The sequence below is a fragment of the Marmota flaviventris genome, chromosome 3, assembly GCF_047511675.1.
Source record: "Marmota flaviventris isolate mMarFla1 chromosome 3, mMarFla1.hap1, whole genome shotgun sequence".
NCBI classification, from domain to species: Eukaryota; Metazoa; Chordata; class Mammalia; order Rodentia; family Sciuridae; genus Marmota; species Marmota flaviventris.
In genome coordinates this window covers 37,683,270-37,708,642 of record NC_092500.1, presented here as the reverse complement: position 1 = coordinate 37,708,642, position 25,373 = coordinate 37,683,270, and the positions used below count along the sequence as shown (strand labels likewise).

The following is a 25,373-nucleotide window of genomic DNA, read 5'->3' as shown; positions in this document are numbered from 1 at the left end:
GAATTATGACTCAAATCTATTTTTTTTCTGTAAAAATTTTCTAGCAGTCTATTTGCCAGTACTGATGGAAAAGGGACATTTTTGGAAGAGCATTCGATGGGCAGTATGCTCAGACTGTCTTACCTCCGGGCATCATTGTGATAGGAAGAAGGGAGGGTGTGAGTCATCCGGATGGCTCTGGGTGTAGGGGGAGGAGAAGTCTCACATTTAATTGTTGCTTTATCCTCCCGACCATCTTCTTCCACAACTGCAATCTAGAAGCAAAAACAGTACATTAAAATGAATAATTTCTAAATTTCAAATGAAATAGATACAAATGAAGAACCATTCAGGCACAGCATTGAGAAATTCTAACAGAGATATTTGCAGCATGTTTTACATGGATCAATCTATACTCTTAAAGAGGATGATTTTCATACTTATTTGAAAGTAAAGACACTATAATACAATTAAAAACTCATAGAATTTCCAGAAACTCAAAAAAAAAAAAAAAAAAAAAGAAAGAAAAAACTCATGGAACCATTACACCAAAGCATTTTTTAAAGAGTAATACATACCATAGATTAATGTATGATAACCATGGAAAAGTTATTCTGGAATTCATTTTATCATGTCAGAGTATATGCTCTTTGCAAAAAGGTATTGAGCACATATTTGAGCAAATTTACAAAAGTAAAAAAGCATTATGTGTAGTCAGATTATCATAACAAAGACACTTTTAAGTGGGGATTTTTGAAAGGAGCAGACAAGTTGGCAAAATATAATTTTACCAGATAAAGTGTTTTAGATTAGCCAACTTAATAAAATGCCTTCTTAGAGTTTTTTTAAAAAAATGGTTAGCAATTTAGAAGAAAAACTTTTTCAAGAGATACTAATAAAAGGTAAGAAAATAATTCTTACAAATTGTTTCATTTCACTACTAGTGAAAGGAAAATTGGAAGATATAGAAAGCAAAAGCAGCCAGGATGAGAGGGATTTCTTTAAAGAACAATAAAGTTCAGAAATCAGAATTCAGGATGTCATCAGTTTTGTCAGAGATATATTGCAATAAAAAAAGAACTTTACAACAATCTAGTCAATTTTAAAGAAAAATTATTTTACATGCTTTACTTTTAATGGCACTAATGTAATATACATATCATATAGAGATCAAGAATATAAAAAATACAGCTAAAATATAGACAGTTCTAGAAGATCTGATGAAAAATGTTTCTCAGTATGACTCAGTTTTAGGCTAAAACAAAAATTTTAAAGCTGCATTCTGGGAAAATACTTTGTTTCTACATGAAGCTGTTATGGTATTATACATGAACTTATTTATATATGATAAAGACCCTAGGCACTGGAGGAACATAATGAAGTTGTTCATCAGGTCTGTCATTATCAAGAGGCCAGATTGCTCTTTTCAGTTTAGGTGGGCATCTTACTGTGAGTCCCTATCTCCATGCAACTAGCATAAGGCCACCAGAAGAATCTGCTGTCAACACGATGCCATTTCTATGGAAGATCCTTTCTAAATCCACATCCCATCTAAACACTTTAAGCATGTTTCATTACTCTTCCTAATATGTACTGGTGTTATCATAATTATGTGATGTAACGATTCTTGTCTACAATTTTTTTTGTTGTTGTTGTTAAGCACAATTACTTGTGCTTTCAGACTTCTGTTCCTGAAACACTTTGTTGTAAAATACCCTCCTTTTTCCTCACTGCCAAACTATACCCTTCCTAAAGTCAGCTCTTAAAAACATCAGGCACAAACTGTTCCACTAAATAACACTTAGAGCTCACAGTATACAAAAGGTGGAAGTAAAAGGCTTCAGAATCAGTCAATAAGATGGAAATGATAATACTCATCTTAATGCATTGTTGTGAAGTTTAAATGAAGCCCTTGTGTAACTCCTTGCCCTGATACTCAACCATTTTTAGTTTCTAGTTCTCTCCATGACCTTTCTTTCCAGTCACGACTTTACTCTTTTAATTCTGTGAGACTGCATTGCTATTCAAGACCTTCTATCTGAGCTTTATTTATTTCTTACACCCACTCAATTCCTTTACATCACCTTTTCAGATTTCTTTCTATAGTCACAAAGTTCATTTGTAAAGTGGTGGAGGAAGTCAAGGAGTAATAAAGACTCTCTCCAGGGTAAATCTGATGATTGAGAACCAGCTGGTGGTGTCAAGAAAACACTGGAAGAAGATAGATAATAACTCAGGAAAAGAAGAGAAAATTTCATTCATCTAAGCTATGTAAGTACAACATGGGTTCCTTTGCTTTGATGATGATGACCAAGTTCTTTGGTTTCAGGAGTTTCGGCATATACTGAATACTCTGTCGTGAAGATACTGAACAATGATTCATGCACTGGAAAGCAAGTTTGGGTATTTGAAACTTCTCCATCTGATATCTAGTGACTAAAAGCTATGCTGACCTAAATTATCTTATAGGAAACCCTTTTATGAGTTAGAATTGGCATCTATTTTGCTTCCTATATCCTGTACGTATTCTCCTGATTTCATTCTGAGCAGGAAAGCATTGTTTTTATTCATCTCCTGTTTTTCTGTATCCTTTGATGCTCTGCATCTGGAGAGACTGCTCTTTCCAGTGCTCACTAATTCCTAGAGATAGCAAACCACATACTGGAAGAGAGCCTTTCGTATGTAAAAGCTCAAGTCAGATCCCTCTACTGTCTCCTAAAGCTGGTTCCCAAGCTCCAGGAGCAGTATTCCTCTGCCCTAATTACCCAGCTCCAGGCACTAGACCAGAGAAGTCCCTAGACCCAGAGCCAGCCTAAGCTACTTAAATAAACATCAGCCCTAAACCTGCTTGCCCTGCTTTTCCTTCCCTTTCCGGAAGAGACCTCAAAAAGGCCCCTGCCCAAGCTTTCTCCTCACTCCTGCCAATCCCAGTGCTTTCTGAGGACATGGAATGCCCACTTCTCTTCGGTAATGTAAAAAACTAATATGTTTTCTTTGGCAGTTGCCTCCTGATCTGTTTGCCTCAATTTTCATGAATAATAATGAAATAAACATCTTAAAACAATGATTATTTATTTAGTATTGATATTAAAATATCTAACTGTATCATCAGCAGTTTAAGCATTCAGTGGAAAATCAGGATACCAAGTCCTCATAAATCTAATCATTGTTCCTAAAGCATAAACGATCTTATTTTTGATACCTTATTTCCTATGATCATATTTACACAATACACTAATAACTCTTAAATACTTTCAATATTTTTATGTTAACAAAACACTTTGGGGGAAATACTATTTTAAAGCTTTTATTAAAAAGTAATATTCAATGAGTAACCATGTAAAAATTACAGTACCTTTCTCCGATGTTTCCTTAGATCACTTGGCTGCGATTGGCAGTAATAAAAGCAACATAAAATAGAACTAATTAATGACTACCATTAACCATGTTACAAGTTTACATAGTATCTAGTATCTATAATTTATCTATCATTTCTTTTCTTTATTCCATGCTATTCTAAATAGGTGGTTTTTTAAAAATTATTATAGAAATATTCATCCTCCTTGGTGGTTACTTGAGAGAAGAAACCTCTCATGGATAGGAGCAGGTCTCCATGACACAGACATGTCTACCTGTGTTGTGTGCATTGCATATGAGACACACACAGTGGAGAACATAAAGCACAGAGGAAGTCAATCTAGCAAAAGTGAGTTAGTCAGAAACAAAATATGACACTATACCCATCCAAGAAAATATGGACCAAAAAAAAAAAAAAAAGAAAAAAAAGAAAATATGGACCAGAATGAAGATCTAATACACATATATAGAATTTATAAACTCCCTATTGCACTATCCATGAAGAACTTTGGGTGTCCTTTGCACAAGTATTCTGCTCTGAAGGATCTTAAATTTCCTGGAATCCTAACAACCTTCCCCACACCATACATGCTAAAGGCTCTGGCCTCAGCATAACATGCCACAGGGTATACTGCTTTCTTGTCAATGCTCTTGTACAGAATTTAAAAAGAAAAAGTTCCCTTTTTATAACTCCAGGTGAGCTTTATTTACTATTTTTGTTAATTTTTTATATGTAAGTAAAACCATCTTTACTAAACTATTCCATTATGCTTTCTATTTTTGTTGTTAGTAGAATACATGTTAACTTTATCATATTGAGTAGTCTAGATATTGTTAGCATATTATTCTTGTCTATGGATTTGTGTGAGGTAAGAGGTAAAAGTAAATACAAGTACACTTTATTATCAGGATTAAGAAGCAATGTTGGCAAGGTATCATGCCAAGCAGTAATTAACGTGGTGTTTTTTTTCAGTATCTTATTTTCTGTCCATAAAATTTCTAGTCTTCCTCTTAATATTCAAACATGAATTATATCCAATGAAATTATTTTTCTATTAATATTTTCTAAAGAAAACCTAACTGTCCTTCATTATAAGAATATAAATTTGGTGACAGGGCTTCATTGGATATCAAAGACTTCTAAAAATTCCTTTCTTGCTTTCTTGACTTAGAAAAACTCAAGAAAATTTCTTGATTCCTTTAAACTTCAGGAAAAGCCATAAATATTTTTTTAAATTCTAATTGTAGTGTAATAATGGTCACTTACTGGTTTTTATTTTATGATTATCTACTCAAGAATGCAGGAAAGCACTGGCATATTTTTCATATGCACAAAAAATCCAAACAATTTTAATCGCACTATTTGTTATTATAAAAATAGCATTATTAAGGGCTACAATGTTTATATTTTAAAAAATACTTAAAGGGAAAAATAACTATGTTGTAAAAATATAGGGAAATATTAGTACAAAAACAACCAAAGTATAACAGCCTCAAATGCTGACTAAATTGGGTTCTGTTGTCCAAAATTCTTATAGTAGCTTTGGTAATAAGTCAGTCATTAATATTATGTAGTACATATTACATTTTCAGAAACCAAGGCAGAGATGATAACATTTTAGTTAATAAAATAAGAGAGATGTTTCCTGGTTTTCCAAAATAAGCTGACTATAATGTGGCTTATAGGTGTACCAGTTAGGATACTTTAGTATATGAACTCCAAGTTTGTACTGTATAGAGGTCAGTTCTGATTTGTTGGTCAATATTGGATTATTGTCAATTCTGGTAATAAGCACAAAATGGAAGACTCAACTGTAAAATTGAGAACAAAGATGCCTAAATTAATATATATAACTAACATCTATATTTGTATATATAATATGTAAAAAAACATTTTTAAAGATGAAGTAAAATTTTCTGAATAGTAAATATTTGCTTGTAAGGGTGTTCTCCCTAGGGTGAGAAAAAAGATATAATAAACGCACACCCATATGCACACATATATTTAGATTTATATAAATTAATTCTAATAAAAATAATTTTTATAATTTATTAACTAGATCACACATTGCTTCAAAATATTTAATGATGGAATTTAGACAATGAATAGAATTTCTTTATTCAAATATATATGTGCACTTACATATAAATATATAATTGTATACATAGATACGGGCTTTGTGGACTTTTATAGTACTTTGCAGCCTTCTGATCACAGACACTACATATCCTTTATATCTTTCTGTAATATCACTAATTTTTCTCTATTTACTGTATTTATGCTTTTACTTCCATAGATTGTTCAAAATATTTTAATCTTTCATTGCTATCATTTCAAATATTTTTAGGTAATTACAGAATTTTTAAAAAAAGCAAAAAAAAAAAAAAAAGAAACAAGGATAACTAGGCATGGTGGCACACACCTGTAATCCTAGCAGCTCAGCAGGCTGAGGCAGGAGGATCACAAGTTCGAAGCAAGACTAAGCTACTTAGTGAAGCTGTAAGCAACTTACCAAGACTCTGTCTTAAAATAAAACATAAAAATGGGCTGGGGATGTGGTTTAGTGGTTAAGCACCCCTGGGTTCAATCCCTATATGGAAAAACCAAGACCAATCCACCAACCAAATGACAACAACAACAAAAAAAACCCAACAATTGTGCTTTTGAGTTAGATATATTTGAGGAAAGTTCCAGCTCCACTCATGAGCAGTGCTGAATATGGTCAATTTTACTCATCTTCTCAAAGCTTCAGCTACCTCTGCTTTCTGTCAGACCATGCTCTGTGATGGTAGTGCTCTCATGAGAACTGAATAACTGAACATCTTGGTATTCCGTAATCATTCCAACCATAGTTTACAGAGGCCTTACTATAATACTTTTATCACGTGGCACTTTGACTTTTTCTTAATTTTTTTTCATGGATTTCCTAGTTTAGGCTTCCACATTTTATCTCTGAATATAAAAATAAATGAGAAAAAAAAAAAACTAAAGAATAACCGACATCATCTGATAAAGATGAGAACTTGGTGCTATTTATTTTTATGGCTCTGAAGCCATTATAATTGTATTGAAGCCATTATAATATATGTGTTTTGTTATTTTCTATATTAAAAAAGCCCACCCAGTCTAAATTCATTGCATCAAAATTACATCAGTAAAAATTCACTTATTGATTTAAACCATTCACTTTTCTCATGTGATATTCAAATCCCTGACTGTCCACGAGGCTTACAGATTGACTTTAAGAAAATTGCAGCATCTGTTTGGATACCGTCTCCACAGTTTGTAGTGAATTAGTAATTATGCCTACCACATAGGGTTGTTGTGGGAAAAAAGAAACAAACCATAAAATTCATAAAAAAGTCCTTAGATGAGAGCAAACACCTAAGGCGTCTTAGCTAATGCATCATTAATCTTAACAGGGACAAAATTTCTGCACACATCATCATACCAGTGTCATGACTCCCATCCTGTCCATTTCTCTGGCTGGGCTTCTTGGGGTGAGCTTTGGCGTTGAGTGTCCACTCGGGGGAGATGAACTGGCCAGTGATGAAGCTGTAACAGAGGCAGTGATGGAGGTACCTGGGTGGACCCTAGCCAAATTCAGGCCCTCCAGGCTCACACTGGCCACTCTATTCTCAATTTCTTCAGCACGTAACTCTGTAGATTCTTTTTCTTCCTGAATCAGCCTAAAAGATACAGTTTAATTTTGATCTATTATATGCTGCTATCATGACAACCAGAATTCACATAAAAATCAATTAAAAAGTACTTCAAATATTTTATATCAAATCTAGTACTTACATCTCATTTTTTTTTTGCTATATGCAGTACAAACTTAGTAAATGCTAGAAACATCTTGACCTCAGTTTAGAAAACCATTTCTTTCAAAGGATATCTAATTCGTAGCCACTTTCAGTTTGACCATTTTCTATTACCACCTGTTAAAACTCTTTTGAAACCTTATAACCTGGTAATGTCTACCACTAATTCTAATATTATATCTGAACTCAGGTAACAATTAAAAACACATAGAAATCCAGATATCAGCAGCATTTCATTGAGCTTATACCAAATGAAAAATTTAATTAATAACATCTTTAATAAATGTTAATTTATAATTATCATATAGCCAAATAAAACCCAGAGTCTTCTTAAAACATTAATACTTATTTAGTTAAGCATCTTTTAAATAAATAACATGCAATTTAGTAACAGTTAATCAAATAGCATAGTACAACATCATTAGTACATAAAACATACTCCAAAGGAAAAACTTCCCCTCCAAAAAAAAAAAAAGACATTTAGTACTTCTAGTGTACTTGTTATTTAAAAATGGCTCCTGCAGAAATTTCTTTTGTTAAGGGGCAACATGTTTCTGCTGTAGAAATAAATTTTAATCATTTATTCTAGAAATTCTGTTAATTGTAAAGGTGAACCAAGCCTAAAGGATGTTGAGTAAGAGGTAGATGAAAACTTAATCCAATAGGAAATCATTTGTAGCTAGGCGTTCAGTTTGTTCAAAAACGAAATGACAATCTGTTAATATTTGGAGTCCTGATATAAATATGAAAAGTAAAGAAAACAATAACAGCAAATTAGATTCCCCTTAGAGTGTTCCTCAGGAACCATGCAGAAGAATGAAAAAAAGAAAAAAGCCTACAAAAGTAAGACAGGCACAAGAGTAGCCAAAGGAGTGGAAGGGGAAGGAGAGGGCATGGGGGTAGAAATGAGGGTGAAATGAGATGGACATCATTACTCTAAGAACAGGTATGAAGACACAAATGGTGTGAATCTACTTTGTATACAACCAGAGGCATTAAAAATTGTGTTTTATATGTGTAATATGAATTGTAATGCATTCTGATGTCATATATAACAAATTAGAATAAAAAAATTTAAAAAAAAAAGAAAAAGAAAAGTAGTGTAGTGGTAAGTGGCTGTGAACTACCTGGATTCCTTCTTTTAAGGGAATCAATGAGCTGTGAACAAGTCTGAAAAGATGCTTTTTTTTAATGACTAAATTGGTTCTTGAAAGAAGAAAGACTATACACAGAGATAAATTCTGGTTGGAGTTAGCAGCTTACCAGTATATATCAAGGAGACTATTTCTGTTGAAAGTTGTTATGTAATAAAATTTCATGTATTTTTCAATATTCTTTCAAATAAGCAACTATATGAACCTATGCTTTTAGTTAATATAGACTAAGATTGCTGCAGAGATTTACCATCCCAATTTCAGAGAGGTAACAGATTGTTAGTGAGGGTGTTTGATTGATATATATATATATATATATATATATATATATATATATATATATATATATATACACATACACACACACACACATATACTTTTTTGGTGAAGATAAATATCTCAAGGTTATATACTCAATTTCAAACCTATTCAGTAGATTTAACTATTAGCTAAGCAGCATCAGAGTATATTTCATGTAGCATCAGAGTGTTTTCAGTTCATGTTCTACATCATTTTTTCTGTTTATAACTTTCAAATATTTTGGGAGCACTTTCCACATATCCAGCACAGTGCTAAGACATAGAAATAAGAGTGAGCAAAACTAGACATAGTTTTTGCTCTTAGACAAATTACAATCTAGTGAATGTAAAAGATCTGCTTGATAATAAAACCTTTCCTGGTGGTGGTGGAGATATTCATGGTGAGAAAGGATAAAAATGGAAGAAGTATCAGGGCAAAAGGATGTGGATCAGGGAGAATGTTCCAGAAGAAAGAAACAGCCACACCCAAAGAATGCCCATGGGACATTCAAGGAATCAGAAGTCATATCTAATGGGACAAGAGGCAGGACAGGTGAGTGATAAGAAAATGGTGGGACAGGTAAGACACTATAGACAATATTAAGGATGTTGGTCAACTTCATATTCAGAAAAAATGAAGAGTTTGAAAAAGAGGACATAAACACATTTAGTTTTTTAAAAGTCTGTTATGACTGCAGTGCTGGGATAAATTAGTTCTGGAACTCAAATATTACAAAGAAACCAGATATAAATTATTGCCCTGTAGGTGAGGAGCAATTGTAGTATGCTGTAGGGTGACATTGGAAGAGGTGATGTGACAGGGAGGCCAATAGACTTAATCAGAACCATAAAGAAGAGTAGAGAGCATGTTCAAATTAGGAAACACCTGCTCATCAACTGAAAAAACAAGAATAGTTTCATATATTCAAAAGAAAACAAATATACCTGTCACATTTGGGTTTTTACTGGTGTTAGTCAAGGTACTTAGAGTAAAAGAACTGGCCATCATAGAAATAAACATTATGTTAAATGAACATTAAAATTATTATAGTGCTACTATTTTTTCAGTATTTGAAATGTTGACTTGTACAATTTCAATTATATAATGGAAGTCATCAATTATCAAGATGCTGTGTGATCAAAGTATTTTTTTTCTTATATACTATGAAATAAATCACTTTTAGAACATATCACCCACATGTTTCATTGGTTCTGGAATAAAAATATAATAAAGAGATATAATATTATAGCCTAATATTATTATGGTATAATATTAAATTAAGTCTGATGGATATTTTAAGACTTTTTTGTTCAAAGAATGCAAATTAATTTTATCCTTATTTACTTAGGAAATTTGTACCACATACTTCCCAAAAATTGGAGGGGATTTTTATTGATCAATGTGATTCCTTCTTTTAAGGGAATCAATGAGCTGTGAACAAGTCTGAAAAGATGCATTTTTTTTACCGTGGTTTACCATGAACTTCAATATTAATGTGTGAAACTTTTATTTTTACAGATATAAGGAATATTCCTTAATGTCCAGAAGGTCTATGGAAGAATTGGGTCTCATTTTAAAATGTGAGAGTAACCACATTGAAAAGCAAGTTTAGGCATGACTAAATCCAATTATAATCTATACAAGCATTAAAATTAACAATAAAATTTTCATATAGTATATTACTAAATGGATTTGATTTTTGTTATTAATAAGTTATTATTGAAAAGCATTTACTTTTTTTAAAAAACTTTCTATAGCTATGGCAGAGAAAAACACACTATCCTACCTTCATTCAGCACACGTTCTGACATGGGCTAAAATTGTGTCCCACCTACACTCATTCACATCTGGCCCTAAATCCAGATGTGACCAACTGTATGTGGACATGGAACAATCAGAAGGGCATTAGAGTTAAAAGAGTTCATAAGTGTGAAAACTTGATCTGGTAAAGTTAATGGTTTTCTTTTTCTGTTTCTCCCTCTCTGTTTCCCCCTCATCTGCCTCTCCTGGAAGCTGAAAAAGAGCCTTCCCCAAAATCTGAACTCTGTCTGAACCTTGATCTTGGACTTTCTGGTCTCCAAAACTATCAGAAAATAACTGTTTATTGAAACCATTCAACCTGTGGTGTTTTGTTATGGTAGCCCACGCGGACTAAGTCATCTTCATTGGTGGTGGATTTTTTTAAAATGGTGTTTTAAAAGGTAATTAACATTAATAAACTTTTAAAAAATGTTATCCCTAATATAATGGATTAATATTGATAAATATCAATTAATTTCATTCCAACACCAAATATTTTTAAGGGAGCTGTATATTTAGTGTCTGCTGCAGTATGAAATGACCTTGTTTACCTTATTATCACAAATATTGTCCACTTTAATGGTATATTTTAATTTAAAAAGTACTTTAAAATTCACTGGAGAAATTTTACTTTTAACCTATTCTATTATATTGCCTATCTTAATAGTCTGATATGAGTCACGCATACTCCTTACAAGGGTTGTCCTAATGTTACACAGAGATTCACAAAATGCTCAGGGAATGTTGAGAAAATGAACATTTGGATCAGTGGATGCCCAGGTGATGTTGTAAGGGGACAAATAAATGAGGATGGTGGGAACATGAGATTAAGAAAGTAATTCAATAAAATGAGTCCACTGTACTCATGCTTTCTTTGCCAAAAAGCAATCTGCCTGCAGCCCTGCCTGGCCTGGGGGATGCAGGAAATGTCACCCTTCTCAAGGAACTGAGGTGGGACAGAAGGCCTGGCAGTCAGTATAGGTAATGAATGATGGGGGTTGCAAAGATGAGTGCTGGTTATCAAAAAAAAAAAAAAAAAAAAAAAAACAGACAAGGGTAGCTAACATCTCTAAGGATCTCACTTCCCAACACAAGCTATTACCTCTTGTGCTGCTTCTTCTTGCCCTCTGGCACATACATGGAGAAGAAAGAGAAGGTGTCGGGATTCCAGGGTCAATAAAAGAGCAATACATACCTATTCCCCTGGACAACCAGCTTTGGGCCCCACTTCTCTTCAGAGAAGTCTGTCCCTGTCCTTTTCTTAAATAAAAAATTGTTTTCCACTCTTGCCTTTGCATTTCTCTGTGTTTAATCTTCAGCACCGGGGGAACAAGGATTGATTCTGATTTCCAAGACCAGTATCAATGTCTCTGATTTGAGATCCATTTCTGTAGTATTAAGGTCTTCTATCCTCATGAAACAAATGGTCAGTACTAATTGAACTCACCTGATTTCTTTGTTAATTGCATCCAATTGTTCCTGAAGCATCATAGCTAGAGTCTGGGCGTCAGAATGACCACTTGGAGAGAGAAGATCCATTGAGCTAAAAATTGTTTCTCTGTCATCATCATCAATATCAGACATTTCAGTGTCACTTTCAAATGGGTGGCTGCTTAGTACTCCTATTTGTTGCGTTCTGTTCCATTCATGATCCCCAAGTGATTTCACCTAAATGGTACACAAACAATGGAGAATATTTATCAGTTGGCTCATTTTTAAAGTACTAATATGAAAAATACCAACAAATGCATGCCAGCTTTTAGAGCTGACCTGGGAAAAACATGACCAACTATTCACCTTTCAATTTATTGGTTCTATAAAATAGAACTAACTTCTTAAAAAAAATATTCTAGGGCCTATCCCTTATGAACTTAATCTTGTCTTCCTTTGTTTATGTATTTATTTTGACATTTGAAATAATGACAGGTATTCATTTTCAGCATAAATATCAACATTTTCATAGGAATAGAGATGGTGAACTTCCATGTTATCGATAATCCAGTCACCTAACCCTAACCTTTCATAGTAACAATTACTGTAAAGTATATTCATTTCCAACACTTTGCCTATTTCTAAATACAGCAATCACTATTTTCTTGTACTCAAGAGTTAGCATTTCTGATACTCATTGCTCTGAGGCCACTGATATTATATAACAAATTACATAAGAATTCTCTCTTTGGAACTCACATAGGTGCTAACAAAACATTAATAGAATATTGCATAAGGGCTAATTTCATCTCCACTACTCTGGTCACTTGAACACCTTGATTTTTTAAACCTAAGGCATGCTATTTTATATGGCTTATATTTTTGTAAATTAATATAATGAAGCCTGCCCTTGAAAGAGAGTTTTGAGTAACCAATAGGCAGATGGTTTTCAAACTGTGATCTGAAGGTATGAGGGGGTTGGACATAAGGGATAGGCCCTAGAGTATTTTGTTTTAAGAAGTTAGTTTTTATTGTTGTGATCATACAACAGGAGCTTTATGGAGGACCACATGATATTTCTTAGAGTATTAAGAATTGAGGACCTGAATTAGCATTTACTTTACAGATTGTTTTAGTTTCAAAGAGTACAAATTGTCACATACTAGTGAGAAAAGAACTGATATGAACTTAATTTTGTCTTTATTTGTTTATGTATTTATTCATACATTCAATAGATATTGGATACCTACTGTGATGAATGAATTTGTACATGGCATATTGGTGGCAGTTAAAAACCAAAAGGTATTAAGGAACTGTGTACAAATAAGGAAAAATGAATAGTATTTTGAATACATGAAAGTGGGGGAATAAACACAACTTCAGATACTAAGGAACAGTATTATCTTCTATAAAGCTCAACTTTATTACTTACACAAAAAGCATAGCTTAAAATTTTTAAGTTATTGGGGCTGTGGTTGTTGCTCAATGGTAGAGCATTTGCCTAGCATAGGTGAGTCACTGGGTTTGATCCTCAGCACCACATAAAAATAAATAGATAAAATAAAGGTATTGTGTTCACCTACAACTGAAAAAAAAGTTTAAATTAAGTTATTGACAGAATAAAAGGCCCATAGGGCAGTTTTTCATTAACACTTTGGGTGGTTTTTGTACATTTTCCTCCAACCATTTTTAATATAGTAATTTTCATTAAAATATTTGATTAATTTGAATTAACAATATGAACACTACTGCTTACTTGTTTAAAACTTAAGTTCTTTTGTTTGGGAGTATAGTGTAAAGATATATAGTGCATGGTTTTTGAAACTGGGTAAGTATAGGCTCAAGCTTTAACACTAGTAATACTTGTGTGAAGTTGAACAGTTAATCTTTCGGAGCTTCCACATTTTTATGTCTGAAATTATATAAAGTATTACTCACTTCCTAATGTCCTACAGGTAAGAACATGAGACATGCTTAGCTCAATTCCTGATACCTAGTAGAGGCTTTATGTTAGTTATAAATTTAAAAGTATGTCATACTTTGTGCTTGAAATGAATAAAATTAGATTCAATTGTTTTAGTGTTAATATACAAAATGGAATCATGTTTTTAAATTAAAATGATCAAAGATTTGAAATATGGTGATTAACCTTTGGCTCATCTCTTCTCACACCCACGCGGCCTCTCCTTGCTCTTCTTATTACTTTAGTTGTTCTGTAATCAGACTGGCTGTCCACTAGGGATCCTACTGAATACCGCAACTCAGCTGAGGTGTCTAGATGAGTTCTGGAGAAATGGAAAAAAAAAAATATGCCATGTATCCAATCTTAAAAATTAAACATACCAGCAAATAACTGCGGCTTAATTGGCAATAAAGCATTAAACCCTGAAGGATATAAACCTCAGAAGAAACTGGTGAACTGTCATGCTTATGAGGCCCCTTTAGAGGTTTATATTAGAAGTTCCAGTCTCAGGATCATCCCTGAAGGTCAAGGCCATTTTTCTTCTTTTAGAATATATTTTCAACTTGTTGTTTATTATCATTTTCAAATGTGATAGTACAAGGAAACATGTTAACATTCATAATCAAGATCCATTGCATTAAATTCTATGTAGTTTCTGCTCTTTAGTGGATATCTCAGTATTTCTCATTCATTACCATACTTGTTTTAAATGTTTCTCAGCAACTTATCTCAAAACTTTTGGGGCCCCTGAACCTTCCCAATTTTAAGAATTTCAGAGACATCACTCATACATTCTCTATTTTTCAATTTAGAGAAACAATGAAATACTTAAAACAAGATTGATACAAGGTTAATCATCTTATTTGTTAAAAATAAAATAGGGAGTGCCACTAGGACAGTTTGTTATCATTCATAAAATATTATTACAAAAGAAGTAAGAAAATGCTTTTAGTAAGCACAGTTGATAGTACAATTTGCTTAGAGATGAAACAGTTGGAAAATTCCAATTGGAAAATATCATCACACTGGTTTTCAATAAACATGGTAATAAAGTACACTGTAATCAATGTGCTGAACAGGTTCTTACATCACATTATTCACATATAGATTTAGAGCAAATTCAGTTTATTGCCACAATAATGATGATGATTATGACAGCAACTTCATGTTGTTCTATAAAATGAAATAACAATTCCAACATCAGTAGGAAATAGACTTAATGCTGTGCATTCTGTGGAAATCGGGGCTCCTACTGACTGACTACACATCCTTTTAGTTCTGTTTTTGAATAAAAACAAGCATTTCTGAATATCTGGCAAGATTTGAAAAGGTTTGGTGAAGTCTGGATGTTTACAACAGTGGGAGATGCTAGCCTAGCTTAAGAGAGACTTTGTTTTGCCAAATGGGAAATTAGAGCAAATGAACTAAGGAATCATCCCTCAAATAGTTACTATTTCTATAGCAATCAAATTGAAAATTAAGTAAACTTGATTTATAGTGGATACGTCATATCCAAACATTAATCAACCCGGTAATACTAGAAATGCACAACTACAACTTTCAGTGTATTGGATAGAGGCTCTAAGTTTATGAAAACCGAGAAAGATTTTTCTTTTGTTTGTTTTTGATCTCCATTTTTTTTTTTTGTTGGCCACACTACTAATGAAAATGTTCTCTTAGAAGTCTGTGGTTGCCAAATTCGCAAACAGTTGGTATTATTCTGCATTGTCTAGCAAAATAGAGGATTAAATGAGTGAATAGAGCTTCTTACAACTTAAATAAAAGGCCATAAGCATAAGAGAAAGCGGTGTGTAAGTTATTAACATGTCCATCTATCTATCAACCTGTGTCACTATTCAGCCAAGGGTCAGCCCATTGCTTCTTTCTTTACAATGAAGTAGTGATTGAAAACAACTGAGTATGGATAAATTCATTTCATATATGTAATTTGTTCTTGCTTCTTAATTTGTAACTACTTTAACAAAATACATATTGTGGGGTCGGGCTCCAAATTCCTTAATAGGACACCCATAGCATAAGAGTTAATAACAAGAATCAACAAATGGGACTTACTTAAACTGAAAAGTTTTTTCTCAGCAAGAGAAACAATAAGAGAGGTAAATAGGGAGCCTACATCATGGGAACAAATTTTTACTCCTCACACTTCAGATAGAGCCTTAATATCCAGAGTATTCAAAGAACTCAAAAAATTAGACAATAAGATAACAAATAACCCAATCAACAAATGGGCCAAGGACCTGAACAGACACTTCTCAGAGGAGGACATACAATCAATCAACAAGTACATGAAAAAATGCTCACCATCTCTAGCAGTCAGAGAAATGCAAATCAAAACCACCCTAAGATACCATCTCACTCCAGTAAGATTGGCAGCCATTATGAATTCAAACAACAACAAATGCTGGAGAGGATGTGGGGAAAAGGGTACTCTTGTACATTGCTGGTGGGACTGCAAACTGGTGCGGCCAATTTGGAAAGCAGTATGGAGATTCCTGGGAAAGCTGGGAATGGAACCACCATTTGATCCAGCTATTGCCCTTCTCGGACCTTAAAAAGAGCGTACTACAGGGATACTGCTACATCGATGTTCATAGCAGCACAATTCACAATAGCTAGACTGTGGAACAACCCAGATGCCCTTCAATAGATGAATGGATAAAAAATGTGGCATTTATACACCATGGAGTATTACGTAGCACTAAAAAATGACAAAATCATGGAATTTGCAGGGAAATGGATGGCACTAGAGCAGATTATGCTTAGTGAAGCTAGCCAATCCCTAAAAAACAAATACCAAATGTCTTCTTGGGTATAATGAAAGCAACTAAGAACAGAGCAGGGAGGAAGAGCAGGAAGAAAAGATTAACATTAAACAGATACATGAGGTGGGAGGGAAAGGGAGAGAAAAGGGAAATTGCATGGTAATGGAGGGAGACCCTCATTGTTATACAAAATTACATATAAGAGGTTGTGAGGGGAATGGGAAAATAAACAAGGAGAGAAATGAATTACAGTAGATGGGGTAGAGAGAGAAGATGGGAGGGGAGGGGAGGGGGGATAGTAGAGGATAGGAAAGGTAGCAGAATACAACAGTTACTAATAGGGCATTATGTAAAAATGTGGATGTGTAACCGATGTGATTCTGCAATCTGTATTTGGGGTAAAATTGGGAGTTCATAACCAACTTGAATCTAATGTATGAAATATGATATGTCAAGAGCTTTGTAATGTTTTGAACAACCAATAAAAAAAAGAAACATTAATAATCTGACATGTAAATACTACACATGGTTGTAAAAAAAAAATAGAAGCTAAGTGGCCATGGTAACTGATATTTGTTCCCTCACATTAAGCCTTGAACATACTTCTGCATGTTTCCACATTGAACACATGTAGAGAAAGGGACTGGTGTCTTCTCTTAGAATGGACTGTAATCTCTGTATATAGTAATCCCAGTGGCTCAGGAGGCTGAAGCAGGAGGATCGTGAGTTCAAAGCCAGCCTTAGCAATGGGAAGTGATAAGCAACTCAGAGATACTCTGTCTCTAAATAAAATACAAAATAGGGCTGGGGATTTGGTTCAGTGCTTGACTACCCCTGAGTTTAATCCCTAGTACCCCCCAAAAAAACAAAGTAAAAGAAAAAAATCACTTAATATATATTTCTATTTCTATAATTGAATTCAGAATACAAAAGGAATTAATGCTCATTTTATTCAATATTCACAGAGAAAAATTCTAAATCAGAAAAGCTATTTTTGAATGTAGAAATTAAGTCAGCAAAGAGTCAAAGGACAGCAATGACTATTGAGCAGTAGGAAATATCTATTTTAGTTTAGAGTTATGAAACCAGAGAAGATTGATAATGATTCTTAGTGAACTATATATATATACTTATAATAGAATATTTACCTTGATATTGTGGGTTCAATTAAAGAGCCAGTTCTCATTTTCAACTGGTCAAGTTCAGCTCTCAGCTTTTCAATTTCTTCTGCTAGTCTTTCCTAAAAATTAAAAAAAGTGTTACTCAGATGATAATCATATGCCAATATTACCAACACTCAATTATGATAAGCCAAAATTGATGTTTTTTAAAGGGAAAATGACAAATATATTTTGATATATAAATATATTAAAGATTATTAAACATGATAGTAAATTATGCCTGAATTTCCTCTCGTAATGAAAATACAAATAATAGAAATTAATAAAAAGTTACCTACATTACCTGGCATTCACTAGTCTTTCATCTCTGCAAATTTACAAAAATATTAAAATCATGACCAGTTATGGAAATATCACTTCAAATACCTAGTAGAAAAAAATTGTTTCAAAAATAAAAAGAAGATACCGTTTATGTAGTAAGCAAAGATTTTTGCTATTCTCTGAGGACTGATGGACATGTGGGTAAAGGAAAAGGTTGAATTAAAAGAACTAGCAAAAACCAATCGTCACTTCAATAGAAAAGTTAACAACACAATTTTTGGCTTATTTTGTACAATTATTTGTACTTCTGATAATGTTCATTGGTTAAAATTATATATTTCAGTATGAAAATTTATGATAGAAGTTGTCATATTTCTTAGTTAAATGCTACAAAACCACTTAATTTTATATTAATGATTATAACTTTTATACTATTATAAATGTTTAAATGTATCTTTCAGATTTTCTAAGGCTCTTTTCCTGTTTCAGTGGCCAGTGTCTGCATTTTATTTGATTCATCCTTCTTTTCTCAACACTCTTAATCAAAATGTGGCCTTCACCATGTTTCTTTTATCTGCCTTTATAATTCAAAACCACTATCTCACTCCAGATTCTTCTGACTTTTCTCTTGAATTATCTTGCCAGCTTCAGTATTTTCCCTACATATTCTTTGGCTGGTCATATCATTTTTAAACATATGTATGGTAAAATAATTGCTTTGCTTAAAAATAGCCAATAGTTTCTTAATTCATTTGTTCATTATTTTTCAGAAAAAAATGCATTGAATTCTTAAAATGTAGAAGTACAATGACAGACTTCTTGCCCTCCTTTAATTTACCACACTAAATGTTTATTTTTTTCCCCAAAAACAAACACTAAACAAATGGGATATGTAGGGGCATAGGATGTTATTAGGAAGAAAATGGAGTCATGAAATGGCTTTCTTATAAAATATTTGAGCAAAGACCTAAAGAAGGGTATGATAGTACAGAAAATAGGGGAAAATCTTAGGAAAGGCATTGCAGCTGGAAAGAGAAGCAGGTGCAATTGCCCTTAACTGGAAGAATATTTCATGAATTGGAGGACAAGTGTCCAGCGGGATGGGTTGGAGAGGTTAAGGAGAAAGATGAATATGGGGTGGATATAGAAGACTACCTTTGTGGGATTCAGAAAGGGTAGTTCTGAAAGGCATTGTAAACAATATGATGGTCTTTGGATTTTACTTTGATTGAGATAGGGAGCTGTTTTTTATTTACTTTGAGATAGGTACAATTTTTGAGAGAAGTATGATTTTTCTGGTAGCTCTGCAAAGGACTGTTGAAAGGAAATAGGAGATAGGAAAAAAAGAAGATTATTGTCAGTTTTAAGCTGGGTGCGGTGGTGCATGCCTATAATTCCAGTGGCTCAAGAGGCTGAGGAAGGAGGATCACGAGTTCAAAGCCAGCCTCAGCAAAAGTGAGACACTATGCAACTCAGTGAGACCCTGTCTCTAAATAAAATATAAAATAGGACTGGGGATATGGCTCACTGGTTGAGTGCTCCTGAGTTCAATCCCTGTTACCCCACCCCACCCCCCCAAAAAAAGAAAAAAAATATTGGCAATATTCAAAAAATATTTATTAGAATAGAATGGCTTGGACAAGAATGGGTTTGGGAGAGAATGGATAGATTTGACTAGCTTTTGATGGCAGAACTAAAAATTTGCCTATTATTGAACATGGAGTGAAACATAAAAACAGGGTTTAAGAATAACTCCAAGTTTTCTAACTTCATTTACTAAAAGCAGTTGTACTTGTGATTAACTGAGAAGGTGTGTTAGGTGGTGTTGGTGTTTGGCTTATGTGTATGGGGAGGATGTGGTAGAAGACTCAGATGTTAAATTGAGAGATGTAGGTGTCCAAGCATACATATTGAGTTAGCACTATAATATACAAACTCCCTCAGGGATATGACCAGTAAGTAATCTAAATTAGAAAATGCTCAACTTGTAGGTGGTGTTTCAATCCATGAGATCAGGTTTACTTAAGGGGCTGACAGGGAAAATCTACAAGGTAGCTCAAGGGACTTCAAATTTTGAAGATAAGGATAATGAAGAAGAAATAAAAAAAAAAAAGAGGTTGTGCATACAAGGGATATTCCAAAACGGACTGTGATTATAGTTGGTGGGGTGGAAATCTGAGCAATTATAGACATGGTCAGATTAGTGAATATGCTCAGCTATGGGGTATGATAGTACAGAAATGAGGTATGACCTGGGAATACCTTCTCTGAAGACTGGCATAAACAAGAATGCAAGCTCAAAATCATTAATAATGTCGGTTGCTTGGGCAGATTGTGGAAGCTGTAATGCTTGGGTTGGTGGTGGGGAATGGGTTCTGGGGATCTTGCCAGGAGCACATAGAGCTTTGAATAACATTGCACAGCATAACAAGATCAAGTCCAAAATTTACAATCTGGTCAAACCTAGTTCTCTAAACACATACCACTCACAGCAAAGGTCTGATGATTCATCTAATCAACCATCATTGGTTTTTCTGTGATGTTACATAAGCTTTATCCTGTACCTTGAATGCCCTACTCTTGCTAGTTGTCAAGATCCCATATGTATTTGAAATCTTACTATAATATCTCCTCTATATAGCCAATATCAACCATTCAGAAGGAATTAGATGCTATCTTCATGTGCCATATTATATTGCTCTAATATACCTATCAATCAGGAGACTGACAACATCCTGACTATGGGACCAAATGATTATTTTTAAATTAGCATGTATGGTGTCATGTAGAATTGATCTGTCTTTTCTTTGTTCTTCCATGTTTTCCAGTCCTTCTGCATTACAATACTGTTTCTAGAACTTTGATCCTTCCCTCCTTTCCTTCCTTCCTTCCTCCCTCTCTCCCTTTTCTTCTATTTATTCCCTGCCTCTGTTCTTTCCTTTCTTTCATCTCCTTACTTCCCCTCATGTCTCCATCCATTCCTTTTATCTCTCTTTCAGCACAAAATTATAGATCACTTCTTCAATTAGCAAGTTTAATTAACTAAGATGAAAAGACACGTTACCAACTACAGCTTTTAAGATTTCACAATCTGGTCCTTAATCTTATGCTCAATATCCTACAACAGAAATAATTGATTCCAAACTGCTGTGTCCATTTTTATTTAAGGCCTCACACTCCTCACTTCCACTCCTAAGCACCTAGAGACCACATTGCATGCATGGTGTTGGAAAGGTTTGCAGCACAGTCCTACAGTTGCTTAATTCTTTAGTGGAATCCACCCTCCCTGAGGAATCCTCCACAGCATCCTTGTATGGATCTTCCCTACCCAGAGCTCTCTTCATCCACTACGTTCATTTGGTGCTTGGTATGTGCTACCCTGAATCCTCAATGGTTTATAAAGGGGTGTTCTCTCTTCAATTCGAATTTCACCTACTTTGGAACCAGGATCATGTTGGCAAATACATAACTTAGTACAATTATTATATATAACTGGTATTTATATTTCTGCATAAACAATATCTCAAAAGTAGATACAAATTAGTTCATATATTTTTATTTCATTTGAGGCAGTCAAAAACTAGGACACTTTTGTAATGTTAGAAGCAAGATAGTGATTTTCTTTAAGGAAAGAGGAGTGACTATAAGCTAACATGAAGGGAGCTTCCAGAGTACTGATTTTTAGTGTGTTTGGACAGTAAAACTCATTTGATCTCTATATATACCTGTGCACTTCTCTACAGGTATAATATAAACATTAAAATTGTTTTCAAAAGATTACATCCTAAAATTATTTATTTTCAATTTTATTACACAACAAAACATTCATCAGTGTAGAAAAATAAGGAAAAAAACATATTCATAATACCTTATCATGTAAAGATTCTTCAAGATTCTTTCTGAAAGTTTCGGATTCTTGAATTAAAACATTCTATAAAAATAGAGAATTAGCAATAAATTAAGTAGAAAATATTCAAATATGTAGGTTAATGTTCTAACACTCAAAGATCTCCTTATATTCCTTCCTTGGTGAATCTATTCTTGTTTTCTATGGAAGATTAATGGAATCTTTAAATTTGATACCTTAGCATTGTTGAGAAATATATTATTTATGTAGAAAATGTTATTTTGCAACATTTGTATGGATAAATGGAACAAGTATTACCTTTTAATCTATTTATTTTGCCTACTACAAAATTTATTTTGTCATACTACATTTAAAATTAGAAATTAGATATAATTAGTTAATTCTTCAAATGAGAAATAGTGAGTAACATGCTAAATATTAGCCATGGATATTTTAAAGAATTCAGATAAACTAATTTTCAGTTTTGAAAGAAAGAAGAAATTATTAAGTCAAATTTTTAAAAGTTTACTTTTTGGACTTCTATTTCAATACATTTCATATTTCTAATAATAGTTATCTTATTAAAGAAATAAAAATAAAGTTATAGAAATTTAATAACTGATGTTACATGTAGTGAAGAAATGAAAATAAATTGCATAGATAATTAAAAGAATCTTTGTCACAAAAATACTATGTTAAAAGCCTTGTACTTTTAGTACAACAAAATGTGATTTAAAATAATGCATTGTTGCTGGGTATGGCGGTGCATGCCTGTAATCCCAGCTACTTGGAGGTTGAGGCAGGAGGATTCCAAATTCAAGGCCAGCCTTAGCAACTTGATGAGAACCTGTCTCAAAATAGAAAAATGAAAAATGCTTGAGAATGTAGCTCAGGGGTAAAGTACCTCTGGGTTTATTCCTCAGGACCACAAAATAATAATAATAATAATTAATAATAATAATAATAATGCAGTCTCTTCAAAATATTGAGTAAAATTCAACTGAGAATGTATTAATTCCATATCAGCCATGTATTTGGAGTTGTATGGGAAGGAGCACGCCTTACGGTTTTCTAGTGGGTAAATTAATGTTTCATTGAAACATTTTTCCTAATTTTTTTAAGTGTCAGGAAAAATGTCAAGATAAAGTAGTTTTTGCATTCAAACTTAGTTTCCATAATGATTTATGCACCTGGGTTTTAGCCCCTACCTTTGTTTATGCTCTGGAATTGGCAATCATCTCACATAACTCTTGCTGGTCTGGTAACTGCCAGCTATCAATGGGACACATAGTTGTGAATCAAATAGCAGACTACACAGATAGATGCACCTTTTTTGAAACAATACATTTGAAAATATTGGGTTCTTAAGCCCTCCAATGATATTGAAAAAAGTTCTGTTTGCAATACAGACTCTTGTACTGCAATTTTTATACTGGTAGTAGGTATCAGTCATTTGAGATACATGAGTTGTTGACAGTCAGATCTCCATCTCCCAAGTGTTGAGTTTTTTCTTATCATTCTTTTTTCACATACAAGGAAAAGATAAATAAAATATTTCATCACGAGAGCACAGCACATGTTAATACATTTGCCTCTTACAAACATGCTAATGTGAAAAACTTTTATGTCGTGCAGCATTTTTTAATCACTTAAAAATTCATCATCATTGTTTACGGAAATGATTAATTCTCCTCTGAGAATATTTCAGGCATTCTTTAAATTAAGGAAAGCAAATGAATCATTTTGCTAATATGATGATTGCAGCAGCACATCAAGCAAACATGATCACAAATCGTTGCTAAATGTTCGTGAGATTCTACTCGTCTGTGCTTTTACCTTCTCTTCCAGAGCAGCCATTCTTTCTTTTAAGTGTAGCTGTAGGCGTTCATTCGATTCAGTCAGAAGTCTGTCCACTGTATCAGATAATCTTTTGTTATGCTCCTCATTCATTTTCTCTCTTTGCCTAGCCTTACATTCAAGAAAAAGAAAAAAAAAAGTTAATTTGATATGAAAATCATTTAAGAACTGCTCAAGCTTGATTTTATAGCTTTGCTAGATTTAAACTGGATTTAATTTTGTCTATGTTGATTAAATTGGTAGAAACTTTTTTTCCTTTAAATTTCAGAGAGCACATCTGAAGATTCTAAATATAACCCGTAATCAAGAAAATTTTTCTTCTTAAATGTAGCCTATAAATCTATAAACAGATAGTGGGGAGTGGCTCATCGATGCACATACTCTTTGAAGTTCTTGATTCTTCTCTTCAAGTTGACCTTCTAGATGTCTCATACGTTCTTCAATATTTCCATGTCTCTCTTCAGCCTGTTGAGAAATATGAAGAATGCACGTGAAATGTAAGATGTGGTTAACTCTTTCTTCTAGATAAATTGAAATAAAATGTAAAGCAAGCTACTACCAACTGCAAACAGTTTTCAAAAAATAAACTTTCTTTAAACAGGCAGCTGAACAGCATTGCTTGAAATGTGTCAGCTACAAAGGCCTGTTACATCCAAGCATCAGCAAAACATTGGATTTATTTATGAGCAATGAAATCAGCCAAATGTAACATGCAGACTGTGCATGGTTTGAACACAAACCTGCCATTGTCCAATCTTAAGCTCCTGAAGCACTGAACTGCACAGATGGTCGATTATCAATAAATAAAAGTAACATAATTTTTATAAATGAAAAGAAAAAACTTAGATGGATTCTATTTAGCAATAGAAAGTAAAGTCCAGTAGGACTACCTTCCTACGTATGGAGATCATTTCTTGTAGTTTAGCTTCCATAACATATTGATAATCATCAGATGAGGTAGAAGAGGTTGGATCAGACTAACAAGTCAAGGAAAAGGAGAGGGACAAAATTGAAAAATCAGAACTAAAGACACTGACACTGAACAGAACATAGCACAGAATGCTTAAAATAAAAGTGTGACAGCAAATTTAATACTTTAATAGACAGAATTTTATATGGAAAGAACTATACTGATATCTGGTGAACATAATGCAGTTGATGGTTATAAACGAAAAACAATGATATGCTCAAATAAAAAGCTGTGAACCTAAGGTTTGGAAGGTTAGTGATGGCTGCCAATGAAAGACTACTACAGAATGAATTAAAGCAACTCTGAAAAAGTGATGTAATATTTGGATTTATGGGAAACCAAACACTAGAATATGTCTCTGATAGATTGTTAAAGTGCTGTATTTTGGTTTGTTTATCACATTACTTAAAATAATGATAACAATGTATCTAAATGCTGCGGAATATGCAAGGCAGTAATTCAGGTGTAATACATTTGGAACAAAATTTACTATAAACACTATTCTCTGGACATCAGGGACAAACCTAAGCCATGGGGAAAATTATATCGTGAGTGTTCCCCAATTGAAGCAGGAATTAGTTACCTCAGGAGGCCAACTTACAAGATAACTTCTGGTCTCCCAATTCACATTATAGTCATCCATCTAAAACCAAATTCGCAGATAA

The 25,373-nt window shown here is 33.4% G+C and overlaps 1 protein-coding gene across 8 annotated transcripts in view; it reads right to left on the bottom strand.

Annotated features, from left to right (window-relative positions):
* Positions 1-25,373, bottom strand: part of Ppfia2 (PTPRF interacting protein alpha 2) — a 441,295-nt gene that overhangs the window by 75,886 nt on the left and 340,036 nt on the right. For 6 of the 8 annotated variants that reach the window (XM_027928005.3, XM_027928009.3, XM_027927999.3 and 3 more), the window contains 9 exons: positions 24,120-24,203; positions 23,718-23,849; positions 21,903-21,965; positions 17,741-17,832; positions 13,996-14,131; positions 11,863-12,083; positions 6,789-7,026; positions 3,335-3,364; positions 124-254 (listed from right to left, as the gene is read on the bottom strand). In XM_027928005.3, the coding sequence (XP_027783806.1) occupies positions 124-254; positions 3,335-3,364; positions 6,789-7,026; positions 11,863-12,083; positions 13,996-14,131; positions 17,741-17,832; positions 21,903-21,965; positions 23,718-23,849; positions 24,120-24,203 (1,127 nt within the window). Of the gene's footprint in view, positions 1-123; positions 255-3,334; positions 3,365-6,788; positions 7,027-11,862; positions 12,084-13,995; positions 14,132-17,740; positions 17,833-21,902; positions 21,966-23,717; positions 23,850-24,119; positions 24,204-25,373 lie in introns of those variants that run through there. The other 2 variants (XM_027928214.3, XM_027928223.2) reach the window with 2 other exon arrangements.